This window comes from Ictalurus punctatus, chromosome 4 (genome assembly GCF_001660625.3).
Source record: "Ictalurus punctatus breed USDA103 chromosome 4, Coco_2.0, whole genome shotgun sequence".
In the NCBI taxonomy this organism is placed as follows: domain Eukaryota; kingdom Metazoa; phylum Chordata; class Actinopteri; order Siluriformes; family Ictaluridae; genus Ictalurus; species Ictalurus punctatus.
In genome coordinates this window covers 15,096,486-15,119,459 of record NC_071284.1, presented here as the reverse complement: position 1 = coordinate 15,119,459, position 22,974 = coordinate 15,096,486, and the positions used below count along the sequence as shown (strand labels likewise).

Below are 22,974 nucleotides of genomic sequence, written 5' to 3'. Positions count from 1 at the left end.
AATTTATTAAGTTTTTTTTTACTTTTATCTTACCATTCGCTAGTATTAATTTTGTTATTTGTGATACTGAAGGAACATCTTGTCGGCTGAAATAAAAGTACTCATACTTTTACATTTGACTCTACATCATTCCATCATTTAATCATTTCAAATTTATAAGGAGTAATCACAAACGCACTACAGAGTGGCGATGGGTTTGCGATATACTGGTAAAAATTCTCCCCACAATAATAACGATAAAGCCAAGTTGATGACGTATTTCTGTGTGCGACCCGTTCGCAGCTCACATGCAGAGTGAAAACGAGTACAGTGGAAGGCGGACGTGAAGCTGAGGAGGAGTTTATTGCTAAACGAGGAGCTACCTCTACATTCTGGAACTGATTTTATTACAGAAAATCAGTTTTACTTTTAGATAAATGTTTTTGTTTCTGAGGCTCTCAAGACTGCATGCAGCTGTCACTTGTAGCCAAAAACAGTGGTGCATGGTACTATATTTATACTGCCACTGATATTGATATGGCAGTAAATACCAGAAAATATTGCGATCTTGTTTTAAGTCCATATCACTCATCCCTACTACAGATGCTGTGGATTGAGATTCGATACTACACAGGAGCATTCCTTTAATGAATGCGCTCTTCCAAGTGCTTTCATGTAACAGGAATAGAAATTAGAAGGAAAGAAAAAAAATAATAAAATAAAAGTATATGAGGGAAAAGTATCACAGTAATTATGTGCTTTAGATGGATGCTGTCACCTCTAATTAATTTCACATTACTGGAATGAGTAGAGAAGCAAAGGAAGAAAGAAAAATAAAGAGAGTAAATGTGCGATTGAGTCACAGGGGAGCACAGCCTCTGCTGTCAGGCATTAGTGTCATCATTCTCCCAGTACTCCATTCGGAATGACTGGAGACTGGCATCAAGCCCAGACACCCAACATGCTGCCTCTAATTAACTTCTGCTGCAGCCACTCTGTCACCCCACATAATAAAAGAATGGCAATCACTGGATGCAATTATAGATTGTGTGTGTTTGCTAAGGAGTTCTAGTTTACAACCAACCTACAACTACACAGATCTACAAAGCTTCAACGAATACACACAACATCGCCTTCTTGAGTACCAAGAGATTCCAAACTGCCACCACCTGGAGAACCCACCAAAGTGACAGATCTAAAGCTACACAGAACTACAAAGCTGCACTAGTTAGTAACTAGAAGCACTTGCATCTACAACAATATACCATTGTTAGCCAACAGGCGCTACCTATTGCAAACCTACTGCACCAAGGCTACGTCCATATTAATCTGAAAATGCATCTTTTTCTCTATGTTTTGGCCATCCATCCACACCGAGACAGCATTTTTGTCCAAGGAAAACGAGCTTTTTGAAAACGCTCTCCCAAGTGGATCAATTTGAAAAAGCTAGTTTTCATGTGGCCTGAGAAAACAATTATGTAGTTTTAGTCATGTGACGCAGTCATGTGGCCCACTGAACTCAAAACAAACACGATGGTGGAAGATGTTGTACTGCAGTTGTGCCTGTCGTCCAGTTTGATAGCTTTGTTAAAGATTAATGTCACTTTGTACAACTCTATTTTCAAATAAATGCCTGACAGAAGTGACACCGGCCAAAGCGCATGCACAGTATAGGGATGTAAGCAGTTTCAGTTTCACTGTGGACGAGCAATTTTTGGAAAACCTTTTTCGGCGTGGACGAGCAATTTTTGGAAAGCGTTTTAAAACACTGGTGCAGACGGAGAGCGGTTTAAAACAAAAATGCAGATCTATCTAGATTAACGTGGACGTAGCCTAGGTCTACTGGCTAATTGCTGCTAGGCTCTAGCAGCACTTACGTGGGTGTGCAAGCGAGACAGTCCAAAGCCGATGGAGGAGACATCGCCACAGCTATGCGTCTGAGACAGTTTCTCGGTCAGTGCGTCCCGGAACACGTCCAGGAGGGACCAGCACTGCTTGGGTGGCAAACTCCGTGGGGCGGACTGCATCGTAGCATGATGGAAACAAACTAAGAATTGGATTCGCTAGGAATCCATGACTACTCTCAACAGTAAACTTACCTAGATGTGGGCAAACGTATTACAAAACTGAGAATTTCAGATTTCAACATCAATAGAGTGCTAAAACACAGCTAGGGATGACAATAACAAGGTGTTACCAAGAACGAACCCCATAATGTACAGTTTTATGGACACTAAGATAGAACTGATGGATTCCTTTGTAGTCTGACTCATGATTATGTTAGAAAACAGCCTTGACCATTAGGTCTACTCATAAATTGGATGCACCACGTTAAAGAAATTTTGTTAAAGACATTAAATAGAAAATGGCACAGAGAAATGCGAAGGAATGCATATACAGATGAACATGTACAGACGATCAGTTGGTATGAGGAGCCAGACACTCACATAGAATGCCTGTTCTCGAAGAGATGGCGTGTCTGGAGGACTATAGGTGGAGAATCGTTTATTCACTGTAGGAGGCTTGGTCACTGTGCTGGCTGTGGAGGCCTGGTCATCTTTGTCAAATGGACTGTAATAAACAGGGGGAAAAAAAACATTTAGCCAAAAACAGAATTGATTTTGTAAAATCAAGGTTTCACCAAAGAGTGTTAGGATTCCACTGTTTTAAATGATGAACCATCCATGTTCCAAATTGTGCTTTTGAATATGAGACGAAAAAACAAACAAACTCAGACACTTCACTTGGATATTTATGGTTTAGACACATTCTCACACATTCACCGATCTGTCCTATTACATGTTAGATACCTTTTTTTTTAAATCTTGGATGAAAAGTCTGATTTAGAGAACATTTTAAATAATAAAAACATCCTTTACTTCCTTGTTACAAATTTTACCTTGAATACAATAAAAACCTCAGACACTTCAACTAAGGTTTAGATGAATTTTATAGTTTAGATGTGGCTTTCGTTGAATTTTCAAATTAAATGGACAATGTGTACAATGATTTAAAGTTGAAGGTTTTTGGCTCTGCAGATCTTTTTTGTTTTATTAGTCACATTTATTTTATTTATTTTTGCAAGAACTCCTATGACAACACTAAGTATACCTACTTCCATGTAACTTCCAGGCTCAGTTTGATGGTTCCCAAGTCATTGATGTCCACAGCCACAGTCTGTGGCAGGGCAGCAAACAGGTCTTTGGTCTCACATGAGACATTTCCCACCACCACGTGATTGGCCAGACTTTTCAGCTCAGTCACCTGGGCAAGCAAATGTGTGTTATTCAGTTTTTATCTACTGGGGACACAAATCCTATTATCACACAAACAGACTGGGTAACTGGATACACTGCCCAAAGCTACCACCATTTAGTGATGGCATCATCATCAGACATCTAATGATTTAGAGTTTCAGATGAACTTTGCAACAAAAAAGACCTGATTTGAGTTTCAGAAGACTATTTTACAGTCTCGCAGTGTTTACTAAATACTCAGCGCACACTATATAAAGTCAGTGCAAAGGCATCATGTACCTCCATGTTCATGTTATAATAAACAATGCCATGGTAACTTTTCTATTGTAATGGGAGTGGTCTTCCCGGATGACAACGTCCACCATTAACAAGACACGGGGGCTCATAGTGGGAGATTTTGGTCCAGTGTGTTAGACAGTGCTGTCCACCACCATCATCAAAACACTAATTTAGGGAATCTGTTGAAAGGATGTTCATCACTCTAGTATAGTTCCAGACACTTAGACAATTCATAATGTTTTTTAATCCCCCATCTGCGTATAAATAGTACACAGTGGATGTACATATCTGTTCATATGGTACAATACTGGGGCTGCAACAACTAATCGATAGTAATCGATAATTAAAAATTACTGACTGCGGATACTCCCGTCAGTGACGTCACTTCACAATGGTGAACAACGCATTTCTATGAATAAAACCCATCTGAAAAACAGCGGAGGTCACAGAGTGAGCTGCTGAGGGAAAAGTGTACGATCCAGGTTGTCCGAAACAGGAGAAGGTTTTATATTAAGCGCTTCAAACAAACTCGTAAGTGTATTAACGTGGCTTGTCGTGTCAGATGCGTGTGCTGTTTAATGTGTTCCAGACGTGTTTTCTTCAGCGCAGAAATGACATTTATACATTTATATCCTTATCTGGAAATGTTAGAAATTCACACCACTATTTCCATTTCACATAAAGTTCCGTCCTGACAGCGAGTGAGTCTCCATTAAACTTCACTGAACGAGCGTGAGTCCACGCATGCGCCTCAAATCAAACAGCGCACAATAGAAAGGAAACGCAATAACTCTGACTAAAACATTCATTTTGATCAAATATGTTTGATGCTATATTTAGCGATATTTAGAAACAAAAGTAATGGGGCTTTTTATGAGAGCACTAACTGTAATGAGGTTAGAACATGTAATTGTTTATAAATGTAAGAACTGTTGTACATTTACAGAATAAAGTAACGTTACTGTGTTCAGATGAGTGAACGTGTGTGTTACTGCAGAACATTCAACCTCTTACCTGTTAACACTTAGTTTAGGCTTTTGTTTTTCTTTTTTAGCATTTTTAATATAGTGATTTAACAATCAGTTTTTTTTCACCCAAATTATATAATATTAATATTGTAAAAAATTCTTTGCAATGTATAGCATAACCCACATAGATGCGTTTAATACCTTTTTTAATAAAAAAAAAAAAACACAGAAAAACAAATTGGACTTGTAATCCAACTAATCGAAGAAATACTTGACAGATTAATTATCAAAATAATCGGTAATTGCAGCCCTATACAATACTAAATGGTAAATTTGTGTACATCATTGTAAAAATGTCCTGAACTGAATTGCCCCAATTGGTGTATGATGTTCTCAATACCAAATGGAAATAAATCCAGTTTGGGTTTTAAAGGGAGCAACCTCTCCCACCTGGGGTACACGATGTTACTCAGTGCTCATCAGTTCAAATCCCGAGCGATCATCTCTCCCTCTCCCTCTTATTCTCTCTCTTCTTCTTTTTCACTGCCCCAGGTAGGACTGGGCTATAGAACAATATGATTATTGATATTATGATACATTAAAATCATGATTTACATTTCTCAGAACCCTAGGCATCATCAGATTTCTTTCACACCTGAATTAAATGGCAACAATACATGTTTGGTAGCATGCAGAGACGGTATCGTGGTTTTGTCGGATGATTTGGTCTGCATCCAAGTTTGAATGTGGTGTTCGAACGTGCTCAAATGAACTGGACTTAGGAGGCAGAAACAACAGATTCAAACAGAGCAACTGCGAAAGTGCCCTTATGCGCTCCTCTAGAGTCCTGTTGGATGAGACACTTGGGCCAGTCTAGAAATGGCTTGAATAAACATCTCTGCATTTTTTTTCCATTCCTCCTCTACAGCTTTGAATATCCCTTCTGCAAAGCCATCCACTTCCTATCCATTACAGATTGCTCTTTTTCTTATACCACCCCCATCTCTCTCTCTCTCTCTCTCTCTCTCTCTCTCTCTGGGGGAACTTTCTCCCCCATCTCTCTCTCTGGGGGAACTTTCTCCCCCATCTCGGTCTCTCTCTCGCTCTCTCTGGGAACTTTGAGCTCCTTTCCTGTGTGGGTCATGCAACCACTGAAGAAGAAAAACAAGTGAAAGTCCAGCTGCTCACACTGGGTTGCTACAACATTTTACAGACAGATGCGACTCTGCAATGTGTGCAAGAGTGTGTGTGTGAGTGGGAAAACAGTAAAAAAGAGAGCATGAGAGAGAGAGAGAGAGAGAGAGAGAGAGAGAGAGACACTGATACTACAGTGATACCCAGGAAAATTTGAGAGATTGCTGTTGATCTAAAACAAGTCAGGTAATGAATATAAAAAATAATCAGGGTGACTTAATGACACAAGTACCACAAGAACCACAACAACCACAAGGTGGTTGGAGCTATGCATATGTTTGTTGCGATGCCTCATGCTGTATCACGTATTTCTCAATGAGTGCGCAATAAAAATGCCTGGTAACGGTATCACAGACACGTGAATGCATTAGCATTTGGATGGAAAGTAAAGTACAAGAGCAATGAGAAGGAACAAAGAGTTAGAACACATTCACCATCAACATGCAGCATTCTTAAGTAAATAGTTTGGTTTCGCTGTGAACAATAATTTAATCTTTTGCCCGCTCAGATAAAAAGCATACCTATACAGTACACTGCTGATCAATTAAGGTCAACTGAGCTAATCATCTTATGAATAGCACCCTAACTATTTTCCGTTGAATGCCAGTCAGGTAAACAATGCCACAATATGATTATAATCATAGCATCTATAGGCAGAAATCAGGAGGATAAAACTTACTTAGTTGGCTTGATCTGTATTCACAGAAGAAGTGTATCATTTAGTCACTGGATGCTATTCCCAAATATTCCTACTCAACTAATACTTTTGAGCACTCTGATTGGTTGGGGAAAAAAATGATATGAAAAGTGGATCGTAAACAAACCCATCCTGACACAAAGTAGCACAATGCCATGACAAACGTTCACCACTAGTGGGGAGGCAAGAAAAAAAAAGTTTAGCTTTCTCTGTAGGGAGGTTTTGCAATGCCCATCTCAGTCTCAGAATTGTAACCTTGTGGTCGATGAAGCAATCATTTCCCTATGAAGATAACTTTGATTTGACGCCTTTTCCTCAATTCACTCAAATTCGCAACCAGTAAGACGAGCCCTCATACTGTATGTGATGTCTTCTCCGAAGGACGACCAAAGCCAGAATCTTTTTTAGATAAATGCTGGATTTAAAAACATTCAAAATGGGCTTGCCTTTTGAACGATCTACGCTTTCAAATGCGTCTTGATGACTTAGCACCACTTTAGTCTCACGTTAAAAACACCCAGTTACTCAGTTCCAGTGCACCTACCTTAGCGGTGAGCACCGCACAACAAGCTGATCATCTAAATGCACCCTAATGAAAACCTTTTTTTAAAAAACGCCTCTTCCTGTAATGTCTAATATGTTTGGATACATGTAGAGGAACTTGACATATTCTTCATGCAGCAGTATCCAGGTTCCAAATGTCTAACCATATTAGATATTACAGGAAGATTCTCAGTGGTGTTACTTCCACCAGAAGAGGCTTCACAAATTTTTACAGATAATTTTTTACACCTATGTTCTGCCAGAAATATCTCACACATTGTTCATTGTCCCCATATGTTTAAGCGCAAAATATCATTCACTGCATGTCTCATTATTTAAATGCGCTGCGCATTTTTTACTCTAAATTGTGTGTGCCATTGAGGTAGAATGTTGAACGCATAAAGACAGATTGTACCTTTATTGAAAGGAACTCTGTGATAAGGGGAAGGAAGACCATTTCCTCACTGTCCCACACTTGCTTTCCGTTGATCTCAATTCGACCCCGCAACTTCCAGCGCTGTCGGCCATATCTCATAAAGATCTGTGTGGGACGGACACAAATGATAACCCGTCTTTACACACACACACATATATATGTATATATAAGCTGATATGCCTTGAAAAACCACAGTGTATAGAAAGAACAAAATAAAAAAAATAAAAAAAAAACAGTGCTGAGGACTGATGAGTCTGTCTGATCTCTTCATCATAAGTCTGTGAGTATGTGTGGGAATGTCATCTTTTACCCACTGCCAGATGGACAGAGAAGTCTCACCTCTTCAAATAACAGCCTGCCACCTCTGTCTTCAATCACTCCATCTGTCCGAGTCTCTCTATTCTTCCTCCCTCTCCCCCGGCTCACATGCTGTCACACTAAACAGACTGCCGTGCTGATTCACTCAGTCGATGAGCTCATCAATCAAGGTTTCTCAATCCCGAACCATGTGCGTTTTAAATCACACAGAGGTAGACACTGATGTGGCAGCACATTTCCGTCTTCAATTTGCCTCAACTTCCAGAAATAAAAGCCTCTTCAGGCCAAACACAAAGAAGCAGCCCATTGAGATCATGCATACATTACTATTTCTTGCGCGCGCGCTCTCTCTCTCTCTCTCTCTCTCTCTCTCTCTCTCTCTCTCTATATATATATATATATATATATATATATATATATATATATATATATATATATATATATATATATATATATATATCTTTACCTCTCACCAGTCCAAGCACAAGACAGACAATAAGGTGTAAAGTACAAGAAGAGACAGAGCAAAGAGACCATAAAACGAGAATATAATGGGGAAAAAACAACAACAGAGAGAAAAGAAGGAAAGAGTAAGAAAGAAACGAAAGCTAACCTCATACTGGTCTCCAGCACAGAGGCGTGCAAAGCCAGCCAGACCTGCAACAGAGGCAAACTGAATGCATACCTTCACCTTAATAAACATCACGTAGCTAATGAACGTGTTGCTTAAATGCACAAATTTAGGATACAATTTTTTTCACAAAAACAAACAAACAAAGAAAATCGTCAAATGACTCATTAAGCAATAGTTACACAGTCTATGAACCAGTCCCTTCAGGATTCAGTCCCTCCAGTCTGATCGCAGGAATTAACTCTAAAATCAAGCAAACTGCGTAATATTGAGAGGACCTTGGAATTTTTCAAAATTACCGCAGATTTTCCAATTTGGGCCTAGACGCGTCATATGACGACATCACGACACAAAAAGTCAAAGTCCTCTTCAATTCACGTGCATCGAACATGAGTACAGCTAAAAAGGTCTCATTTACCAACAAACATCACTGTGACAGACCGTGCAGAACTACTGCAATTATAATTTCACCAATTCAAGCAGTTTTCCACAAAAAATTTTTAAAAAATAAATAATTAAAAAGCACAAAAAAAACCCTCAGCAAACTGCATGGCAAATTTAGAAAAAAGTCGCAGAAAAATTATGCATTTTTGAGCACAACAATCACAATAAAAAAAAACAACAACAACAACAACAACAACAAAAAAACAACTTCTGTACGGACTGATAAGAAAAAGGGTAGTTATTGTCATGTCATACCTTTCATTCTGACGTGGAACTCTCCGAGCTGGTTTTCAATCTCACTCTCCAGCATGCACATGTTCTGTACAGGCACATTTATAAAAATGTATAAAAAATTATAAAAATATTTATAAAAATAGAGTTCAAGAGTTTAAAAAAAAAAAAACGTCAAGACAGAGATGCAATGAGGCAGAAAAAAGTGAGAAAACAGGAGACAAACAAAAGGAGGTTTAAAAAAAAAAAAAAAAAAAAAAAAAAGAAGTTTTCTATCTGCTCCTGTCTGGAAAAATCAAGGATTTCCCCCGATTCAAAATTGGAAATAAACAGAAGGTTTTAGAATTTTTAAATATTTAAAACAAAGAAAGTAAACGTTCAATATTTAGAGTCTTGAATAATTAAATATGCAAGATCCTGCACTATTTCTAGGTCCCTATTTAAATGTGAGCAAGTGTCTAATCTACTCTAGTATAGCATGTGTTCAGACGACATGCTGATGGATTTGATCTAAAATAGATCAGAAGGTTTTGCACACACTTGTGGAGTCCATGCCAGCTCGAGTGCACACGGTCATTAAAGTGAAAAGGAGACCAAATACTAAGAAACTAAGAAAGGTTCTACTTTCCAAGTTGTTGTCAATAATATAATTTGTAATGAAAATTGTTGTATTGAAGTTAAAAAGAATGCAAAATAGAAGCATTTTCACTAGTGTTCTCAGACCTTTGGACCCCACTGTACATGCATTGGTATATCAGGTCCTCCTACTGTCATGGTCTTAACTGAGGACACTGAGTTTTACAAGTTTTTTAATAATGTGCTGGAAAAGTGTAGCCTACAATGTGGGAAAACATGCGTTCCAAGACTACCTGATCAACAGTTATGATTAGTTCTCTACTGACCTCAGAACAGTTGAGGAGTACACTTCTGTCATTATGAGAGATGCCATGAGTTCCCTGATATCTGATAGGCTCCATACACCATCAAGGCACCGGTGACCAGATATTATTTGGGTTTGGGATCACTATCAGCACAGCAGTGACATGGACACGGTGTGTGTGTGTGTGTGTGTGGTGCAGGTAAGAGTGTATTAGGTACAGCTGTGTTGGCAGGCTTTTAAAAAAAAAAAAAAAAAAAAAAAAAAAAAAAAAACGCTGCTAGGCTGAGAAACAGAAATACAAAATTAAAAATATCCAGAGAATATCTAGAGGATGATTAATACACACTGTGCATGGAAACAATAAGGTATAGCCTCTAACTGCAGGTCTACAAAGTGATCCAACAGGGCAGTTTTACTACTGTGCTAAGGACAGTCTACCACCCAAATAACACTTGGTCAGAAGTGGACTAACAGTGGTCCCTTTTCACTTACGGATGCGGCACATAGCTACAGGCGAAGCTACAGTGAGTAATTGTGTACCTACAATACGCACCATGTTCAATTCTATTCCGTTTGAACCTCATGTTGTCATTACGTTGTTATCAGATATTAAGCACGAGGTAGAATTTAGATTCTAACCAAGCCACAGCTAAACCAGAATACAGCCGACAGTATCCTCGACATTGCGTTACTAAAGACGGAATTTCACTCTGTCTCAAGCACCGTATACGTACGTGTATGCCACTCACCTCTGTGTATTCTTTGAAGCCCTTGTTGGCCTCTGACAGACTCTCTCTGGCTTCTCGGCTACCTGGTGAAGCAGTGTACGCCTTTACCATCTTATTGGCTCCATCCCGCAGTCTTCGCTGCATACAATACGCTTCGTACAGCTCGTCAATCTGCACACATCCAAACACCAGGAATACAGACTGGCATCAGGAGTTGTGTGTGTGGATTTACACAGCCTTACAGACTGAACTATATAAATCAATTCTGCTTCACACACAAAATAAAGAAATAACTACATTTCAGTTACAATACAGATGGTGATTAACCTGATTAAAGTGCAAAAATATGCACAAATCCTCTCTCAGTCTCTCTCAAACACAAATACATCCTGTATTTACTTTCTTTAGGCCTTTATTACATTATCAATTGTATTATCCCTGACATGCATAGTTAATCCTTTATTGATCTGTCTGCAGTGCATTTGGCAAACCTACACCACAATCCAGTATATTATATATTCTAGTCAGCACACACCTCATATCACCGATGTACTAATCCCGTTACTAGCACTAACTCTCTGGATGCACTTTATAGGTCAGGCATGAAGTGTGTGTTTATCAAAATAGCACGTCCTAGTAAGATTACTTCATTCCCTAACAGCACTAAGAGTCTAAGTCTTATCTTTCAAGTCACTGGTTTTACGCAGAACAGTGGCATTTACAGTTCATGGCACACCATTATAAATAAATAAGGAAACAGAAATGCATGGGTGTGGGTGTGTGTGTTTCAAGTCACATAGAGCCTTTATCAGGGGGCAGTTTTTATATGAGAGAGTGAGGCAGCAACCGTTCAGTCTCCTCTTCATTTAGGACAGTAAATATTACACACACACACACACACACACACACACACACACACACACACACACACACACACACACACACACACACACACCTCACTATCCTTGTGATAATTATTAACATAGCTATAGTAAATCTAACCCAAACCTTAGTAAACAAAAGGAAAGCGTTCGTCTCTTAGATTTTTTAATACAAATTTTAAACGTTTTTATATCAAAAGCAGTTTTGAGACAAAAACAAATGCAGCTTTCAAAACTGTCAAATATTTTTGTGGGGACATTTGGTCCCAACTAAGTTATAAAAGATGTGTAGACAACATGAGTTACGTTGTAATGAATGTATTACTTCTGGGTGCAGAACACCAGCTGCCCTATAACTGTAGAACGATATTCCCAAGTTATTTTACCAAAGGTATTTCTCAGGAACGTGATCTTTAGCTCTTCTAAATATTCGCAGTTTGAGAAACTAGAGACTTCTACTGCCATTTTTGTTTTTAACTCCTATACAAGCACAGACATTTTCCCATGTTGATAACTTCAGAAATAGCTGTACGTGTCCAGCATTTACCTAAAGTTTTTTAAATTGAAAAGTTTTTAAACAAAAAAACCAACAACATTATTGAATTGCTTGTATTTTTGTTTCGTAGAGTTATGATAGAGATTTGGAAGGTTGCCAAACCTGTTGGTTGTGCAAGAGAGAGCTGGCAGCAGAAAAAAAATTAACTTTAAATAAAGTAAAACACTGATTTAGTTCCCTGGATGTTTCATGAAATTTTAACTGAACCTACTAAGATACTACGGTTATGAACTTGTATACATGAGACCTTACAGAACCCAAACAGCATTTCAACATTATATTACAAAAAATGTTTTGGTTGAGTCTCTGATTTGGTCTATTACAGTAACTAAGATAATATTAACAGTACACCTACCCCTTTACCCTTACCCCTAAAGCTGCCTTTGTATCTAAAGCACACCTTTTTCGTTAGGACAAGACAAATAATCAAATCAAAGCCTAAAAAAGATCATATGTCATTATATGATCCTCACAAAGAGCTAACCCCTACCCCTGAGCAACTCCACCCCTAACACACACAAACACATATACACACCTATATTAAGGTCAGTCATAATCTTGCACATGTGCAAAGTCCCTACAGTTTTTAAACCAGTCAGGCTGTATCCTCAGCTTCTCAACTTTTCCATACATATGAGTTTCCAGACTATAAATCAATCACAAATCTAATAATATTTATCTGGTTTTCAGGGTGTGAATAGTAAACCCAAACTCAGACTCTACAATGTCTAGCTTTTTGTTGTTGTTTTTTTGTTTTTTTTAAACACAACTGCGGTTAGCATAAAAGACTGAAACACAAAGTCTTTTGTTGTTATTTTTTAGTCAGTGTAATGAGTTTATTTATTCGAAAACACTCATGGATTATTCTCTAAGCAGTCTTTCTACAAATGCACTTCCAAGTAGCAGATTTAGCAGAAATTCCATTGAACAAGGTCACGCCAGGAATAACAGGCCATTAAAAAGTTACTACATGAAGCAGTTCTGATAAGACTCGCGCATGATTGGTATTGAGGGTGAAATTAAAGATGCAGTGAGCTTAGTTGGGGGTGGAAGTGTGCATGTGTACGCATTCGGGGTGCAGAAACAATCCAGAGGATTGCCAGAGAAACACTCCCTTCTCCCCACACACACACAGAATAAGCAACGATTCCCACTAAAGGATACGTATGTTCACAAACAGAAACCAACATTTGGAACAGTCTCAAGAGACGCCAGTTTCCCCAAGCAAGGAAAGAGCAGGAAAGGCAGATAGGTTGCGTAGGCTTGAAAGTTTTACTGCACTGAGAGATGTGCTGAGAGTCCTCACTCTCTCTTTTTACACACTTGCACACAAACACTCATCATCTGGAGGTGCTTAGAGTAGTGTACCAAGTGTTCTAGTGGTGAATGCGCAGTCTGGTTTATAACATTCACAGCTGGTCTTCTCTCAAACGCATACTTTAGCTAGCAAAGGAAAACAGCTAAACACATATCAGGTCTATTCATATCGGTTATACTGTGTGGAGCGTTCTCATATATACACACAGAATCTTTCAGTATACACATTGCAGCTGTTCTACAAATCATAGTAACGAGCAGTGTATAGATTGTTACTCTCTTTCTACACATCCATACAAAGGGTGTGTACATATGGACTTCATGAATATATAATATTTTCTCCCAGTGGTGCCTAGTGCTCATAAACTAATCACACATCAAACAAAGCTGCAACAAGAGAGGAGGAAGAGGAAATGAGGATGAAGGCCACTTCCTGTGCAGCAGATGTCTGGGTGTCCTCTGGCCTGTGTAAACAGAGTATGACTGCTCAGTGAGCTGGAGGATGGCCCCTGTCTCTGACTCATATCAGAGTGTGTGTGTGTGTGTGTGTGTGTGTGTGTGTGTGTGTGTGTGTGTGTGTGAGAGAGAGAGAAAGAGAGAGAGAGAGAGAGAGAGAGAGAGTGTGTGCATGTGTCTCCATGTGCATGTCCATTTGCCGTCAGACATTTTTCCTCATTTGCCTCATCTGTACTTTTAATTATTATGGAAATATTAGTAATATTCATACATGTTTACGGATAAAGGCAAAAATTAGAACGTTTAAATCTCTCCCTAATTTCCTCTTGGCCAATTCCCACCCACCAGCCGGCTTTCCCCTTTCATATGACAGCTGCCACGGATGAAAGCTAACGAGACATGTAAAGTCAGCCAACTGTATCTTTTCAAACTGCTGCTTATGCTGCATAATACACTCGGATGAAAGTTCTATCAGCATACATGAGCTTACAGAAGCCCATGACTGGCCAGTGTTGCTGTGATTGGCAGGGAAGGAGAGTATGGCCAATTATCTCCCTTGGACTCCCATCCACGGATTCTGTGGCATCACTAGGATTCAAAGTTGCAATCACCGGATGATAGGACAAACACTTTTCTACTCCACCCCTTTAGTCGTTTGAGTCTGTTCAGTTAAATGATTCTTACAGATTCATTTTGTTGCATGCTTTGGCCAAATGTGCAGCATGATCACCTAACAAATACAACCCCAAGTCCAAAAAAGTTGGGATGCTGTGTAAAGTGTAAATAAAAATAGAATGCAATGATTTGCAAATTTCATAAACCCATATGTTATTCACAATAGAACACAGAAAACATCAACTGTTTAAACTGAGGAAATGTGCCATTTTAAGAAGAAAAAAAAAGGTAATTCTGAATTTGATGGCCCATCTCAAAAAAGTTGGGACGGGGTCAACAAAAGGCTGGAAAAGTAAGTGTTAGTAAAAAGAATCAGCTGGAGGTTAATTGCTAACAGGTGAGTAACATGATTGGGTATAAAAAGAATATCGTAGAGACTCAGAGTCTTTCAGAAGTAAAGATGGGCAGAGGTTCACCAATCTGTGAAAAACTGCATCTACAATTTGTGGAATAATTTCATAATAATGCTCCTCAAAGTAAAATTGCGAAGACTCATCATCTACAGTACATAATGTCAAGAAAAGATTCAGAGAATCTGGAGAAATCTCTATGCGCAAAGGACAAGGGTGAAAATCAATATTGCATGCCTGTGATCTTCAGGTCCTCAGGCGGCAATGCATTAAAAACAGGCATGATTCTGTAATGGAAAACACTCCATGGACTCAGAAACACCTCCCGAAGCCACTGTCTGTAAACACAGTTCACCGTCCCATCCACAAATGCTGATTAAAGCTCTATCACGCAAAGAAGAAGCCATATGTGAACATGTGAAAATTTTCATTCTTTTTTAATCCATGGACGCCGCACCCTCTAAACTAAAGAGGAGTAAAGAGGAGTCCGGCTTTTTATCAGCGTTCAGTTCAAACGCCTGCATCTCTGATGGTATGTGGGTGCATTAGAGCCTTTGGAATGGGCAACTTGCACATCTGGTAAAATCAATGCTGAAAGGTATATACAGGTTTTATAGCAACATATGCTTCCATCCAATCATTACTTCTGAGAGACTCTGCCTCTCTAAGATATACCCAATATCCCTCTTTTTATACCCAATTATGTTACTGACTTGTTGCCAATTAACCTCCAGCTGTTTCTTTTTAATAACACTTACTTTTCCAATCTTTTGTTGCCCCGTCCCAACTTTTTTTTTTTTTTTTTTAGATGTGTTGCGGCCATCAAATTCAAAATTACCTTTTTTCCCCCCTTAAAATGGCACATTTCCTCCTTTTAAACATTTGATCATTTTTCATTCTCAACTGTGAATAACATATGGGTTTATGAGATTTGCAAATCACTGCATTCTGTTTTTATTCACATTTATTTACATTTTACACAGCGTCCCAACTTATTTGGAATTGGGGTTGTAGATTGAGCATTGTATAAATAGCTAATCATCTTTATTGTACAACATGCTCGCATGTATTTAGAAAAATAATAGTTTCACAGCCAGAACAACACAGACTTTTACAGAACACTGACACTACTGCATATACTGTTACTACTGCATACACTGTTCCTCAGTTCTGACTGAATGAGCCCAAACAGGAATGACTGAACTCACTGAGGTGCTAAACAAAATAAGAGGAGAAAACTCTCAGCCATGACTGAAGGACTCACTGACTCAAACACTGACCCACTGGATGCAAGCGGAGGAATTCTCCTTTCATAGAGATTCAATGATTCAAAGAATGATAAATTGAGTGAATCTTGGTCATGACTTATGCCAAAATATATGCCAAGGTGCACTGAAGCTATTCTAGTAGCTTTCAGCAGAATTATATACATCACATACATACATACATACATACATATATATACATATATATATATATATATATATATATATATATACACATATTTTGGTCTAATTAAAAGTAAAATGCATTAGGCATTAGTATATCGGCAACGAGTTAACAGATATAAATGGTATGCCACACACATACACCAAAGTTCTGTACATAAACCCTTAAACAGAGATGTTGACATGGTGTATGTGCCCTACAAATCAGCTTTCTTAATTTCTTTATATCAACTTCCAATATTTAATAAGCAAAATACAGTTGCAATCAAAATGATTCAACCCCCATTGCAAATCATGTTTATTGTCATTATTTACAGACTTTCAGCTGTTTGCAATGAACAAATCAAACAAAAGCAATTGAAACAGTTCAACACAACGAATGCTTCAAGTGGATTCTCCAAATTCAACTGAAGATGCAAATTATAATGACCTCTCCAGTTTCAGAATTATTCAACCCCTAATGGCAAGCATCTTTAGTACTTTGTAGAGCACCCTTTTGCTGTTATGGCCCACTGCAAACAAGATGCATAGCTTCTAGCAGCATTTCTGAGGAATCGTAGCCCATTCCTCATGAGCTATGGCCTCCAGTTCAGTAATATTCTTGGGTTTGCGTGCTGTAACCGCCTTCTTCAAATCCCACCAGAGATTTTCTATGGGGTTCAAGTCAGGTGACTGTGATGGCCCTGTAGAATCTTCCAGGACTTCTTCTGCAACCAAGCCTTAGTGGAATTTGAGGTATGCTTGGGATCATTGTCCTGTTGGAAGGTCCAGTGATGCCCAAGCTTCAGCTTCCTCACAGACGACATGACGTTTTCTCCTAGGATTTCCTGATACTTCAATGAATCCATCTCGCCTTCCACATGCTGCAGGTGTCCAGTGCCAGAGGATGCAAAGCAGCCCCAGAGCATCACCGAGCCACCACCATGCTTGACTGTGGACAGAGTGATCTTTCTTCATTCTTCTTCCTCCAGACATACCGCTGATCCATCGTGCTGAAAAGTTCCAGTTTTGGTTCATCGTTCTACAGAACAGAATCCCAAAACTTCTGTGGCTTATTTATATAATTTTGAACAGACTTTTTTAGTGCTTTTGGGTCAGTAGTGGTGTATGTCTTGGAGTTCTGGCATGGAAACCTTCTGCGTTTAGTACACGCCATACTGTGCTCACTGAAAGCTCAGTGTCTGTTGCCACCAAGTCTTGCTGCAGGTCTTTTGCAGTCACTCGAGGGTTTTTCACAACCTGCCTTCTCAGAAATCTGCTTGCAGCCATTTAGAGCTTCCTTTTTCTGCTCCGTCTAGGTATTTCATACATTTTCTACCCCTAGCCAGTTCAGGTATTTCATGTGTTCCAGCTCAAGCACACCTGGTGCAGCTAATGAAACTATTGATTAGAGACAACACCTGTTTTGCATATTTGTGCTGTTGTGAGGGACTCTATTCAGGAGGTTGAATAATTCTGAAACTGCAGAAATAAGTTGCATTTTCAGTTGAATTTGGGGAAACCACTTGAAGCATTCGTTGTGTTGAACTATTTCAACTGCTTTTGTATGATTTGTTCATTGCAAACAGCTGAAAGTCTGTAAATTTTGACAATAAACCTGATTTGCAATGGGGGTTGAATAATTTTGATTGCAACTGTAAAGCTTTCGCATTCCAAATACACAGAATGCCTACCTTACTGAGGTGGAACTCCAGTCGTCTCATGAACCTCTCAATCACCTTGACTTGCTGCAGGAAACAGCCATCATTAACATTTCATAACACACCCTAAGACATTGACTGAATTATTTTTCTTTGTTTGGGTTCCCAAAGCCCCCAGTGTAGTCCCCAATGTAGCATGTATAAAAATAACAAGAATAATTTACAAATGTATGGGGTTTTTTTCCCAGTCCATTGCACCCCACTCTTTTTTGTATCTTATTAATTTATAAAATAAAGAAAAAGAAAATTATTGACTGTTTAACCTCCCTTTTGTCACAAAGAAGGTGCCTCCATTTCAGAAATGTAGTAAAAATCTGTAATTTACCACAAAACATTTCTACTACAGTTATTTCATGGTTTATCTTGTATGGGCTATAGATAAACAAATATCGCATACGGTCAAGTCATGTATAATTTTCAATGAAATCGTTAAATCAAAGTTTGGTTTGTTTTTGTAGCTGAGACAGTGTCTCCCTCACCTTGTCCAGTTCATAAAGAAATCCCTGTAAGCAAACAAAGATCAAGAGAGAAAGGAAGGTTAAAATCAAATGCAAACAACCATAAGCCATATTCTAACACTTTTAATGCCATAGCTCTGCTTAAAGCCTTGTACTTTTGGGTTTAGATTTGCATCTCTTTGACTTAGATCACATGCATACGAGTTCTTATTTAAGCTCAGTTATTGCTTTTTATCATTTTCTGGAACGTTAAGCATGTTCATAAGCATGTTTCCAATAGAGAAATAAGGACTCATTTTAGTTCCTGTGCTGTAGTTAGGGTTAGAACTAACAGGGTGGCGCTTGTCATGCTGAAAGTTACTGACTGGTCAAACACAAGCTCCCTGAAAGTGTCCTTGTAATCATGTGATTGCTGCTGTGCACAGCTGGTTTAAAAAGCTGCATTAATCTTAACATTATTATTGCATATTGTAAGACCTCAACTGCTTTCTCTTACCAGGCGTGAGTTCCTCTTAGATTCCTTCATCTGGCGGTTCAGACTGTCCAGCTCCATCTGATGGACCTGCAGATATGACCTGGAAGCACAGAAATCAGTTATTAAACACACCGGTGTCTGTGCAACTCAGCCGTGCTGTGACTGCTATTTCAGTCATCACAGAATCTCTGAAATACTGTGCTCCAAGTCATAAAGGCTAGCTCAGATAAACTAGAATGAGATGCACTGAATAATTATTGCAGTCTAAATCATTAGGACAGATGTTGGATCACCTTATGGACTGCAGTAAGCAACTCTTTCATAGGCATTTGTCATGGATTAATTAAAAATACAGTTCGTGTAAGGGATGTAAAGATATACTCATAGTACAACTAATCCAGATCTGTTTAATATTTTATTCTTTGATTTTTATATATATATATATATATATATATATATATATATATATATATATATATATATATATATATATATATATCTTCCTATATTTTAATTTCTGTCATCTATATGTCTGGCTATCTGTACCACTGTGAGTAATCTCAATGTGTTTCCTTAGGATCCTGACGTCCATCAAACAACCTGTATTGTATTCTACATTTCAAGCCTTAGAAAGAAACAACTGCACACATTCTGAACAGTTGCTCCTATAACAGAGTACTGTACATTTCCAGATCTGACTGTTTAGAGGACTTGGTTTCAAATGAGATTAGGCATATTAATCAGAAACGCTAACCAAAGTGTACAAAAGCGCTCCACAGTAAAACTGGACAGGTTTAAATACCACTGTTCAAATCCTCCAATCAAGTTCCTGTGAACGACACTAAAAACTCAGTACTCATTATTGAAATTGGCTGTTCATTTGAATTTGTACTGTATATGGAAACGTTTAACTGTGAAACTGCATAAATATCAGTCTCAGAGCTCATAAGCTTGCGTGCGGTGTGGAACCAAAAAAAAGAACAAAAACAAAAAAATGTATCATCATAGGTAGCCTCTTTTTTTGTTTTTTGGTAAAAGCTGTTGTTTTGTGCACCACTGAACACTATTTATTCCCCAGAAGATTGTTTATGTTAGCTAAAACCTATTTACATTTTTTGAGATTTAGTGGTAAACTTGAATTCCCTATTCCAGGGGTCGTCTGATTAATGGACATCGGTCCGGATGCAGAGCACGCAAAGTATTCCAACAGACTGAACTGAGTACTTGAGAAGAAAAAAAGAAATACTTCAGCAGAGCCAGTAAACATTCGAAAGTGGCTGTAGCTCAGTGATTATCGCTTTGTAAACATGAACTAGCTCAGCATCTGCAGCAGATCCACTGTTGCAACTTACCTAAAATCATATGCATTTATGCAAATTATTTCATTGAAAGCAGCTCATGGGACCGGAAAATATCTGCACCATTAGAGACATTAGGTCAGAAAGAGGGGAGGCTACATAGATGTTCACAGACTTTTAATTTGTACCCACTCTGATCTGATTAGCAAACTGGCAACATGGCTGATTAAAGACGAATATACAGAGGAGGAGGAATTTATTCTTCCCAGATCAAAAGAGACTCGTCTCATCTGAATCTACATCACTAGCCCAAAATGGTAACGTGAAGTGCTACTGAGAATCAAAACACTTCAAATTGTATTATTTAGAGCCATAAACTAATCATCAATGATTAAGCACTGACGGTATCTGTTGTTCAGTCATGAACGCTGCTTATCTGCACCTTTGTAAGCGAGGAATTTTATGCAAATGGACCTTCATAAAATGCATAAGTAGCTGAATACTCTTGCACTATACTGTGTGGTACATGCCTTGGACATGCCAAATATTTGGATTTGAAATGCCATTGCTTTTAAAAGGATTATGTGCGTGTGTATACTTACTGGAGTCCTCTTTTCAGAGCTTCATACACCTCATCCAGCCTCTCGGGCTGGGGAACCTTTGGAGGAGGTGACTTGGCAGATAGGGTGAACATCCTGCTTCCTCTAGAGGGAGGCTTTCTTGCACACGATGGGGTGCGGAACACGGAGAGGCCCCTGAAACACACCCACACGTTCGTTCTTTTAATACAACCAAGTGTAGTACAATTATTCTGAAGCGATCTCTTTCATCCTCTTTTCTTTAGATATGACTTGTTAAACATGATTCATTCATGTTTCACTGCCAATTCACACAGATACAAGACAGCAAAAGGGATTAGTCATGGGCAACGAACATCCCTATGAAACTAAAATCAACACCGCTCATACTCGCATACAAAACACTCTAAAAAATCCATTCAAGTGGATGTGCCAAATTCCAATTTTTAATATCTGGAGACTTATAATAAAGTCAACACTCAAAGCCACCTGTATGGGGTGAAGCAGCAATCAGGTTTTTCAAATGACAAGCTCATTTTTCCTGCAGAGCCGCAAGTCTGGATAAATTTCATTAGAAGGATCCAGCCAGACGCCGACAAGTTATTTCAAACGGTCTGAATTTACATTCATTTACATTCACTCATCACTTTCCAGATGCATTTCTTCAAAATGACTTTCAAATGGTGCAAAATAACAATCTAAGCATTTAATCATCTGGCAGTGGTACAAGTACGGCAAGGCTAAATTTCCACCAATTTTATTTATTTATTTATGCAATAGAATGCAAAGTAATATAGAAATACAAAAATGCCTCAAACAAAAGTCAATTAATTCAACAGGATGGAATGTGTGTACAAGCACAGAAGCCATCTGCATCCATACGGCATCAAACATGGCCAAATGCTAAAAATAAAAACAAAAGTACGGCCAATTTCCAGCAGGGACAGCTTATTCTTACAGAAAAATGTATTGTTCACCCCAGGGAATTGCTGTGACATTATTACTCTGATACGAGGCTTAATATAAAGAAAACCAGACATCGAGTATGTTTGGAAAACATGATCTCTCTCTCTCTCTCTCTCTCTCTCTCTCTCTCTCTCTCTCTCTCTCTCTCATACTAAAGAAAAGGCAACATTTCCTTTACGTTCTCAACTCTAGTGGCCAGCTTTTAGGGGAGAACGCTTTTCTTTGGAGGAAACACAGACTGGAAAGGACATCCTGTCAGCTGTGACCTCTAAATAACAATATGACAGACACCTGGAACTTCTGCAAGTGTTACTGCATTCAGTTTGTGTTAAGAATTTGTGCCTTTTCACCTGCAGGTGTATACATACATATAGATACATGTAGATAGATGGATATATAGATACTTTATTAAATCATTAAGCAGAATTGTTTTGTTACAACAACCAAAGGAACACTGTGCATGACTGAAATTCATGCATTAGTAACTTTGGAAGTGGAATGGTTAGACTAGGTTAAAAAAAAATCTGAACAATAAATTATGTACAATGCATATTTGAGAGTTTTCCTTTCCACATTATTAGATAAATTGTTTTTTGATGCCTCATGCAAACATAATTTGTTAGTGTAGAGCAAAAATTGGGCTGGTACTTTGGTAGAAAACAAAGATATTGTCATACAAACATTGCCTATCAAATAAATGTCATGTTACCAAGGATGGGCGATATGGACTTAAAACTAGATCACAATAGTTTCTAGTGTTTATTGCGATAACGATATCAGTGATGATATAAATATAGTGCCATACACCACTGTTTCTGGCTACAAGAGATAGCTGTGATCTTGAGAGCCTCAGAAACACAAACATTGATCTAAAAGTAAAACTGATTTTCTGTAATAAAACCAGTTCCAGGTTGTAGACGTAGCTCCTCGTTTAGTGATGAACTCCTCAGCTTCACCTCCGCCTTCCACTGTACTTGTTTTCACTCTGCACGTGAGCTGCGACTGGGTCGCACACCGTCACACACAGAAATCATCAACTAGGCTTTATTGTTATTATCGCAGGAAGACTAATTCTTATTGTTGGGAGAATTTCTACCGGTACATCGCAAACAATAAGATATCACCCATCCCTACATGTTACATGTCATTGTCCATCCATAGATTAGACCTTAAACATTATCTGTTGGTCATTAATGAAACTGTTCCAGACCAAACTTGCAGTGGACTGTTC

The 22,974-nt window shown here is 38.5% G+C and overlaps 1 protein-coding gene across 4 annotated transcripts in view; it reads right to left on the bottom strand.

Moving 5' to 3' along the window:
- Window positions 1–22,974, bottom strand: part of ripor1 (RHO family interacting cell polarization regulator 1) — a 92,934-nt gene that overhangs the window by 13,723 nt on the left and 56,237 nt on the right. For all 4 annotated transcript variants that reach the window (XM_053678001.1, XM_053678000.1, XM_053677999.1 and 1 more), the window contains exons 3-12: window positions 20,802–20,954; window positions 18,923–19,001; window positions 18,448–18,471; window positions 17,942–17,995; window positions 10,607–10,756; window positions 9,002–9,065; window positions 8,285–8,328; window positions 7,333–7,458; window positions 3,095–3,243; window positions 2,427–2,550 (exon numbers count right to left, since the gene is read on the bottom strand). In XM_053678001.1, the coding sequence (XP_053533976.1) occupies window positions 2,427–2,550; window positions 3,095–3,243; window positions 7,333–7,458; window positions 8,285–8,328; window positions 9,002–9,065; window positions 10,607–10,756; window positions 17,942–17,995; window positions 18,448–18,471; window positions 18,923–19,001; window positions 20,802–20,954 (967 nt within the window). The remainder of the gene's footprint in view (window positions 1–2,426; window positions 2,551–3,094; window positions 3,244–7,332; window positions 7,459–8,284; window positions 8,329–9,001; window positions 9,066–10,606; window positions 10,757–17,941; window positions 17,996–18,447; window positions 18,472–18,922; window positions 19,002–20,801; window positions 20,955–22,974) is intronic.